The sequence below is a fragment of the Pocillopora verrucosa genome, chromosome 7 (genome assembly GCF_036669915.1).
Source record: "Pocillopora verrucosa isolate sample1 chromosome 7, ASM3666991v2, whole genome shotgun sequence".
Taxonomy (NCBI): domain Eukaryota; kingdom Metazoa; phylum Cnidaria; class Anthozoa; order Scleractinia; family Pocilloporidae; genus Pocillopora; species Pocillopora verrucosa.
Window position 1 is genome coordinate 16,860,784 of NC_089318.1, and position 10,468 is coordinate 16,871,251.

Sequence of the window (10,468 nt, forward strand, 5' to 3'; positions counted from 1 at the left end):
GTTTCTTGCTAAGAATATGGAAACCGATTTTTAGACTTTAACCACTGTTACGTCCGTTCGATTGATTATTAAAATTAATTGTTTTCATGCTGGACTAATGGCTAAAGATATCAAATTAAAACGAAGAACAATAAGGATTCGCCCAGGTCTCATTGGTTAAAAAAAAACCAGAAAGCTTTTACCATAACAAAAAGAATCCAAATAAGATATCTCATATCAATTTGCACATAATTCGAGAAGTCGGTCGCAGAAACTTGGAGATCCATGTGATGAAGAATTCGATTTTTATCTTTGCTCTGTTACTTTTGTGCTTCATGATACTTGCTTATGTCTCATCACAAGGTTAGCCTCACTATTACTCATTTATGATCGGGAATAGAGAAGGGACATTAGTACTTTATAATCATAGTTATTGTTTAACACCTGCATGTTATATGTTTGGAGGAGGTTTTGTTATTTATTTCCACAATAGGAAACTGTTTAAAGATAACTTAACATTTCCTTAAACTTGTTAATCAAGTAAATTATTAGTGAGGGAAAGATACTTGGGCAAATAGTTTGTATGAGTGCCTCTATGAAAAATTGATTGCGAATGGTTTTCATTCCTCTTTTTTTTTTCTTTTTTTTTTTTTTTTCGTTGTTATTGTTTTTTTTTTTTCTTAATTATCTTTTTTTTTATCGGGCTCGTCATCCAAGCTGGTACATTGTAATATTTTCCACCTCTTCATCACCTCTTTATTTATATTTTGTATTCAAACATGTGATAAGTTTACACTCGTAAATTATGTGGTCGTCTTCGTCGTCTTTTGTTGTGCCGCTCAGTCTTTTTATTTGTGTCAGCTGGAGTGGTTTTTGTGTTTATTGCGCCGGTAAAGTTAGATTTTTGCCTCAGTTGTGGTTAACTTTTTTTCCAGTAAATAACTTCCAACGTCAGGGAATATCGACAAAGTTGTGATTCCTGCAAGATATGTAGCTTTTGAGAAGTAATTTGATCGGATGAAGAAGACGTTTTGCAATAAAGATCTTCTGCGGTGACAGGCTCTTTGCAAAAATTCTTTGTTCGTTGATCTGGTTTATTTCAAAGATAATTTTTCAACGATTCAATCCACCTTACTAATTAAATCCTTTTAAATTAATGAATTTCGTCTTTACTGAGAAAATTTACTTTTTATTTTTGGGGAATTTTTGAATGGAAATTTGTCTTACTTAAATATGCGCATTTTTTGTGCAATTTAATTACCATCTGCAAGTTTTTTTGCAGATGGCAGTACGGATAATTGTCCGTAAGTTATCTAGAAAGGTATTAACCTGGAAACTAAAATGGAAGAAAAAAGGGAAGAAAATGGATGGATGAATTGAAATAAATATATTCCAACGGTGAAACTATCAATAAATGCTTAACCTCGTTACTAGACCTAACCATTATCATTATTACCATTTTTATTGTTATCATCGTCTTGACGTCTCTTATTGTCATATGTTTTACAAGTGTTTTCCTTTTTCTTATATCTTTAATAAATTTCAAAGAATTTTCTGACGCAGACCAATGCCGCGTGTTGGAGTTTACGCCTGAAAAAGCAATTGACGGCAAACGTCTTATAAACCACGTCATTCGCATCGTTGAAGTTCTGACAATGAATTTTTGTGAGAACATGTGTTATATGGAACCCGACTGCGTCAGCATTAATCTTGATAAACGAGTGAGTGGACATGGTGGGTACAAATGCGAATTGAATAATGTTACTCACGAAAGACACGAACACGACCTGAAGAAGAAAGAACGTTATTTTTACCATGCAGCTGAGGTAGGTGTTGCATCATTAGCAAATACTCATTTTAAGTGGGATAAAAATAAACCCAGTTTTCCGGTTATAAGCGTTGCAATTGTTACTTTTATTCCAATATGACTGTGAATATTTTTATCTCTAGTATTACCATTATTGTTGGTTCAAATAATGCTCGTTTCCATTTTATTAATATTTTTAACGTATGATAATGAGATTGCTACCATTTCTTTTTTTGGCTTCAGAGCGCTTGTGTTGATAACCCTTGCGATAACAATGCAACTTGTCGAAGTGGTTTTACTGACAAAGGATATCGCTGTTTGTGCCTCACTGGGTTCAAAGGTCCAAGCTGTAAGGAAGGTAATCCCTATCATGCCAAACCGGCCGTTAGCTCGTGTTTAAATCTGTAATGAAGACATTCTAATGAAAAAAGAGTATTTTCAGATATCGATGAGTGTGCTGGAACACAATACTGCAGTGAAAATGCTGTTTGCAACAATACCAAAGGTTCCTATAAGTGTTCATGTAAACGTGGATATTCTGGGGATGGACGGACTTGCGAAGGTAAACGTGACCAAAGCTCTAATTTTATTTAACTAAGAAGGGAATGGAAACTAAAGACACAAATCTCAAGCCAAAAAATGATAACAACTAGTCATGTGTTTCAGGGTTTTCCGCACTTCATCGGTTCCCTTGAATTTTACAGATGTAAACGAGTGTGCCGATGGAACATCCAACTGCAGTGCTGATGCTATGTGCAAAAATACCAAGGGATCGTATCGCTGCAAATGCAAACCAGGATTTACCGGAGATGGATGGACTTGCAAAGGTAAAACAGAGCCTAGTTCCAGAGTCTAATGCTAATTAACTAATTATTGATAAATGTAAATATATGTTGCTTGTTATTGGTATGATTTAGCTTTGTACTTTTAAAAATTATATACTCTACGAAAAAGACGAACAAAAGATTTAAATAGAAGAGGAATCAGCAGAGTATTATCGGCATCTTCCGAAAGTCCTTTAAAAGGTGAGGCCCGCTGTATTACATTCGCGCTCAATAATCAGTTCCCAAATGGGTTGATGGCACTCTTGGATGGTCAAGAGAGCTGCAGCAAAACTTCAAGACTCTGAAGACATCGGATTCAACGCAAGTGTCCATTTGTTGTTTATATTAGTTTTAAAGTTAATTTCATTAAAGAAGTTCTAATTAAAGGAGAGTCTTTTCAGATATCGACGAGTGCGCTCTAGGAACACAATACTGCAGTGCTGATGCTGTGTGCAACAATACTAAGGGATCGTACAACTGTACATGTCAATCAGGATACTATGGAGTTGGAAGTATCTGCCTTTTGGGTAACATTTCTCCTGCAGTGTTACGGTAGCTTTCTGCCATATATATATATATATATATATATATGTATGTATGTATGCGTGCGTGCGTGCGCAAACGCGCGCGCGCGCGTGTGTGTGTGTGTGTGTGTGTGTGTGTGTGTGTGTGTGTGTGAACATTACATATTCCCCACATGACGAGCTTTGCTCAAGAAAAGAATTCTCACCAGGGATGCGTAAAATGATCCATAGGCTTGTCAAAGTAAAGCGAGAGGGCTCAATTAGCGAGTGAAAGCGAGGTGTTTGGCTTCGAGCGTAAAATTAATTGACGTTAACAATTAAAATGTAAACAGGCGCGAGGATCCGCGCGGCTTGCGCGTTAGGAGAGCTACGTAAATTTAGGACTCTTTTGCACAATTTTCTCTTAGGAGATAACTACGCATTCATGGCGTGAATGGCAATTTTCATAATTGTAGAATGATTCAGCGACAAGAACGGCTTAGCTAAGCCGTAGTGTGTCATGGCATTTGAGGATAGCCTGGTTGTAGTGCGTGACATGACTATCAAGTAACAGTTATTGTACCCAGCATGTTTTGTTCGTGATCTACAGATTTATTGGTTTGTGACGCAAAGAGCGATTATCTGTTCTGTCACGACAGTACCAAAATTAAATTGTGTTAGCCAACTTATATTTCACTCTGATCAGACCTTTGACCCTAAGTCAACATGGAAGCCGGTGAGCCGCTCGGTAAGGACCTTGTTTTCAAGAGAGATTTCGACTGCAGTGTGTTCTGGAGATAAAAGAGTATCATTTAACACTTGAAACGATTGGGTAGATATTTTGATAATACTTTTCTGGCGTCCATACTGAGGAGTTCTTTCAGTATAAAATAGACAGTAGTCCCAATCATCAGGTAAGCGCGGGAACTTATCCCGCAAAAATTCTGTGCGAAGGTACGAGTATATTCGGCGGTATCTGCGAAAAGGGGCCATCGTTCTTTCCTTAAGGTAAGATCTTAACTGTGTAAAACTTCGCGAGGAAGAAATTCTACTCGCTGGCCTGTCCAATTTGGCTTTTAGATAAGGTTGTATGCCTGATAATTTCTGTCTAGAGCTATATGATGACGCACGATAAATCTCGCTGCTTAATAACCTTTGAGGCGAAAATGATGATGCCCAAACCATTTAATCAGCAAAGCAAGGTTTACCTTTACTTCTGTGCTTTCGAAGCAAGAGAAGGAATTATTTCTGTGATAGTTAGGTGACAGATGCTTAAAATCACATGGTGTATTATCAAACTGTTGAAACCTAACATGAGCAAGATGAACTAATTATGGAATGAACCCTGACATCACAGCTCAAATATTCCTTCCCTATAAGATGACGCGCTCTTGGCAGGTTAGTGTGTTTTCTTACTAATCGTACTGTACTATTTCGCAGTTTCGAAAGTAGAATCCTGAAGATACTCTCGTTCTTTTGTTATTTCTTGTGTAATCAGACTTATCTCCGTGAGGGGAGGAACCTTCATTTTTTAATTTTTTTCCCGGTTTTGTCATTCGTATGTGAACTGTTGTTATCTGAAGGCAGAACCTTTCCTTTTTTTTTCACCTGGTTCTGTCTCTCTTGGGTAGTCAGTTCTGTTTGGGCTGTTGTTATCTGGAGGCAGAACCTTTACTTTTTTTTCCACCTGGCTCTGTCTCTCTTGGGTAGTCAGTCCTATTTGGGCTGTTGTTATCTGAAGGCAGAACCTTTCCCTTTTTTTTCACCTGGTTCTGTCCCTCTTGGGTAGTCAGTCCTATTTGGGCTGTTGTTATCTGAAGGCAGAACCTTTCCCTTTTTTTTCGCCTGGTTCTGTCCCTCTTGGGTAGTCAGTCCTATTTGGGCTGTTGTTATCTGAAGGCAGAACCTTTCCCTTTTTTTTACCTGGTTCTGTCTCTCTTGAGTAGTCAGTCCTATTTGGGCTGTTGTTATCTGAAGGCAGAACCTTTCCCTTTTTTTCACCTGGTTCTGTCTCTCTTGGGTAGTCAGTTCTGTTTGGGCTGTTGTTATCTGAAGGCAGAACCTTTACTTTTTTTTCCACCTGGCTCTGTCTCTCTTGGGTAGTCAGTCCTATTTGGGCTGTTGTTATCTGAAGGCAGAACCTTTCCCTTTTTTTTCACCTGGTTCTGTCCCTCTTGGGTAGTCAGTCCTATTTGGGCTGTTGTTATCTGAAGGCAGAACCTTTCCCTTTTTTTTCGCCTGGTTCTGTCCCTCTTGGGTAGTCAGTCCTATTTGGGCTGTTGTTATCTGAAGGCAGAACCTTTCCCTTTTTTTTACCTGGTTCTGTCTCTCTTGAGTAGTCAGTCCTATTTGGGCTGTTGTTATCTGAAGGCAGAACCTTTCCCTTTTTTTCACCTGGTTCTGTCTCTCTTGGGTAGTCAGTCCTATTTGGGCTGTTGTTATCTGAAGGCAGAACCTTTCCCTTTTTTTCACCTGGTTCTGTCTTTCTTGGGTAGTCAGTTCTGTTTGGGCTGTTGTTATCTGAAGGCAGAACCTTTCCTTTTTTTTCCACCTGGCTCTGTCTCTCTTGGGTAGTCAGTCCTATTTGGGCTGTTGTTATCTGAAGGCAGAACCTTTCCCTTTTTTTTCACCTGGTTCTGTCTCTCTTGGGTAGTCAGTCCTATTTGGGCTGTTGTTATCTGAAGGCAGAACCTTCCCTTTTTTTCACCTGGCTCTGTCTCTCTTGGGTAGTCAGTCCTATTTGGGCTGTTGTTATCTGAAGGCAGAACCTTTCCCTTTTTTTCACCTGGTTCTGTCTCTCTTGGGTAGTCAGTCCTGTTTGGGCTGTTGTTATCTGAAGGCAGAACCTTTCCTTTTTTTTTCACCTGGTTCTGTCCGTCTTGGGTAGTCAGTCCTGTTTGGGCTGTTGTTATCTGAAGGCAGAACCTTTCCCTTTTTTTTCACCTGGTTCTGTCTCTCTTGGGTGGTCAGTCCTATTTGGGCTTTTGTTATCTGAAGGCAAAATCTTTCCTTTTTTTTTATTTGGTTCTGTCTCTCTTTGGGAGTTGTTTCATTTTAAACTGTGCGTTTTCATCTTATGACAAACTAATTTTGAATTGCGACATAATTAAATTTACTTGTCTTGATTTTTTTTTTCCTTTGCAGATTTAATTGAACGTTAACCGCGAAAAGCCGTGATGAAAAAGCAATGTTTGTTTTATAGAAAAAGATAGTTTTCCTGTTTAGATGACCAACCAACCTTAACTTAATTACACATCATAAGTGCACGTTCCGTTGACTGGTAATTTTTACGTCGATGTTGTGTTTGCCTTGGTGGTGTCTGTCCTCAAATCCCGTGATTTTTCAATTAAAAATAAATAACGAATTTAGGAATAAAATTACCAACGAGTAAAATACCTCTTCACGTAACGTATTAAATTGCATTTACATTTCCAACTCTTGCTTCAGACACGAGATGTAAAATCGGTCGTAGATTGTAAAAGAGATTTGTGAGTAAAGAACTTTTTCTACTTGTCTTTGTTTATTTTCTCGCAGCCTTATACATGAGGTTCGCCGTGTTCGCAGTGGTACGCCAGGAAACCCCAGCAGGAAAAATTATTTTAAAGATTTTACTCCTTTAATGATCTCTTTAGAGTATATTACTTCCTTAGCATTTAGCCAATTATATGGTGCCGGCGGAGGGTACAAAAAAACTCCATTATATATTTCTTTACAGGCCAATATTATCGGAAAAAACCCAAACAAACAAACAAAATGAGTTCTGTTGCGCTGTGTGATCCATGAGTGTTCTCATCGCGGTTAGGGCTTGCTGTTGTTTGCGGTATTATTTTCCGGAGTGGACATACCATTACTAAATTTTTGTTAGCGTTTAAAAATCGGAAATACATGGTTTTGGTAAAAAACCTTAATCTTTTTCAACTCTTAACGACTGTCGAGTTGTGTGTATCAATAGAGTGGGTCAGCAAATTTGCATTCTATGTTGCGCAAGGGGCAAGAGAAAATGGTTGACTCCCCGCGAGTGAAGCTGACGCTCTAGGTCGATGTCGATCCGTTACTATCCTTTGTAAACAAAATTTCGATCATGGAGTTAAATTATAAAATTACTTTGGCTTACATTGTACGCTTTAAAGTAAACTTGAGTTGTTAGATCCACGCGAGGGTTTAACCTTGAAAAATGCAATCACGAGAGTGGAGCTGACATTAACGCGTGTCCCTATCTGGAAAACATTCGTATTGTGACAAGAAGGGTCTGCTTTAAGGTTTTGGGTTACTCTCGCCATGCAATTTGGACGCCGAAAAGTGCCAAAAAAGTAATTACTGAAAATTCATCTGCAACACCTCGGTCGTTCTGTGGGTGCGAAGTCAGTTCTTCTCTTACAGTTAATAATTGCCAGGCGGATCTCAGATCCGCCTCAGCCTCATTTGCATAAATTCTTTTGGTGAGCAAAGCTCGTCATGCTACGTGTAAATTTCCGCCTTGGAGAATTTCAAAACACCATCCGATCCTCTTTTCTTAAGAGGTTCATTGCTGTTGACATATCTTTTCTTTTTTTCAGCTTCGACATGCAAGGAAATTTTTGACCGGAATGTGTAAGTCAATCATTCTCTGACAAAAAGAGAGCCAGAGCAGAATACTAGTAGTAATACTGATAATTCTGAAATTAATCTTTCGTTAAGCATAGCAAACCTGAGAATAAACTTTCACACTAGCTTTTCTCTTGATAGGAATCGCCTAATCGAAAAGAACTTTGTGTCATTTACTGAGTTCATGGAAGCCATGGCTTTCGACAAGTTTGAACTGAATTTCTCCATTTAAGAAGATTCTTTATTTCATAGATCGGAAAAAAGTGGTGAGGTTACCCTGCACTTAGACTACAAGCCAATTTCTGTTTTCTGTTACATGAGAGATTTTGGATGCGGAGATGGAGGATGGACGCCGATCGTGAAGATTAATGGCAATAAGGTAACAACTTATCCGCCAAGAAATTCACTGTTGATTAAAGAAGGTGGGGAGAAGCGACAGGGGATGGGCGAAATCTACGGCTATTTTCCTGGAAAGCTTTAGGGGTCGTCGAAAGTCGCTTGCTTGTCTCCACTAAGTAGGAGCATGGAACAGGCTATTACTGATATCTTCTTGAAAATAAAAATAAAAAATTTTCTTATTTTTCATAAATTTCAGAGCACATTTCATTACGATTCCCAGTTTTGGAGCAACAGAATTGCTTACAACCTTCCAGGAAGCAAGACTGGCTTTGACTCACAAGAGACGAAGCTACCGACCTACTGGAACACATCCTTCTCCAAGATCTGTCTCGGTATGAAGATCGATAATCAGCTCAGATTTATTGTCATCAATAAGCAAGCCAACTCACTTTACTCACTGATCGCTGACGGTCAATACCGGCACACCACACTGGGCCCTGGCACGTGGAAGACGCTGGTTGGTTCACAGGCCTCATTGCAGCCTCACTGCAATAAGGAAGGATTCAATGCAGTGGGAGACAACACTTATCAATCCAAAGCAAGAATCGGCATCACCGCTAACCAGCAGAATGACTGTTCCTCCTGTGATTCCCGAATTGGTTTTGGCACAGGAGGTCGACATGATGATTCCAACACGTGTGGAAATGAGGCAACGCGCTCGCCAGATAATGGAAACAAGCACATCAAAGCCATGGGGTACATTCTGGTACAGTGATAAGGGACACAATTAACTTCCCAAACTTTAAGCCGAAAAGCCATCATGAAGTAGAATTTCTTATGTTTAAATTGAACGTATACTAGCGAGTTTGAAATCATAAACGTCTTAATTGAAGAGAGTATTGTTCCTTTATCTCTGGAAATTATTATTATTATCATCACTTTTATTATTATTATTACTGTTATATGCTATATGATATGTTATTGCAATTAACATATCCACGCAAGGCCAGAAGCATCTGGGCGCTGTCTTAGGCTTTAGAACCTACCTGGAGGAGTACGTGAACGGAAAAAACTAGGAATGGGTCGATCAAATTGTCAAGCTGGTAGAATTTACTGCGATGTATCCACAGGCTATATACGCAGCCTTCACATTCGGGTTGAAACATGGTGAGCTTCCTATCTTCCTTCTTCTATCTTCGAACATTATCCGATATTGAAGATCTTCCAGTGCTGCTAGAGCGTGCCTATTCCTGTTATCACAGGGCACACCTGCAAGGTAGCTGAGTGTGATTTGTTACCATTACCTGTAAGGATGGGTTGTCTTGGGATCACAAACCTATGTCATATTGTAGCCTCGGAATACGAAGCTTCAATTGCGATAACTGAACCACTAGTCAGACAGATAGCGACGCAGACGCACGAGCTCCCGGACGATGACGCAACTAGAGCGCTACAGCAATGTAAAGGTAGAGATAAAGATGCGCGCCATAGAGAAGACCTAGAGGAAGTGAAGAATGCCTTTCCTGAAAAAAACCAAGAGAGCTACCGACCTTGCTGCGGAGAAAGGGGCATCTAGCTGTCTAGGTGGCTTACAGTTACCCTTTCAAAGACGCCATTCATCTGAGATATGATTGGCAAATGAGCGACACCCCGTCTACTTGTGAGTGTGGAGATTCCTTTGGTGTAGATCACGCCATGGTATGCAGACATGGAGGGTTCATCTTTCAAAGACATGACGGACTGCGTGATTTAGAAGCCGAAATGCTAAATAAGGTTTGCAATGACGTCCAAATTGAACCGGTACTTCAGGAGATAAGCGGAGAAGAGCTAACACCTAGTGCGAACAAAGCAGCGGATGCACGGCTCCACATTCGTGCTCGTGGCTTCTGGGAGCGGTAAGGCTCTGCCTTTTTAGATGTTAGGGTGTGTTAGAAGTAAATATAAACGAAGCGTGCATCCATTAGTTTTTCTAAGATTTTTATTAGACATTTTAATGTATTTCTCAGCTTTTTGAGAATTTTATCATAATATTTGTAAATATTTTTAGTGATTATAGCGAAGAAAGGATTTTAAAAAGGAAACCATTATTTTTATTGTGTTTATTTTTAGATTATGCTTTGTTTTGTTCGCTTGAACTTTAGGATATTTGTTTCCTTTGATCATGCCCTGACTAATCTTCAGTAAGAATACATAATTCGAATTTTTCACCGAGCAACCCACTATTTTATGTGGCAGTCCCATCCATTAATGTTTGGTTTCCCCTTACAAACAGCTTCTAACTGCACTCAATACTATTCCATTTTCATCGAAGGATCACTACCGATGAAAATCCTGCCACGACACCATGAGGCCATTCCACACACGCTTTATTTCCCTACTATCACTAAGACATTCGATCACGATTATCATCAAAAGCTGTCACTTATCTCCTT

General features: G+C 39.2%; 1 protein-coding gene across 1 annotated transcript; it reads left to right on the forward strand.

Annotated features, from left to right (window-relative positions):
* The first annotated feature begins 269 nt into the window (after positions 1-269).
* Positions 270-9,984, forward strand: LOC131787200 (uncharacterized). The gene is made up of 8 exons (XM_066169813.1): positions 270-342; positions 1,528-1,805; positions 2,030-2,144; positions 2,491-2,613; positions 3,012-3,137; positions 7,670-7,703; positions 7,950-8,076; positions 8,293-9,984. Exons 1-8 carry the CDS (start codon positions 270-272, stop codon positions 8,809-8,811), a joined length of 1,395 nt encoding a protein of 464 aa, XP_066025910.1. The 3' UTR covers positions 8,812-9,984.
* The last annotated feature ends 484 nt before the right edge of the window (positions 9,985-10,468 follow it).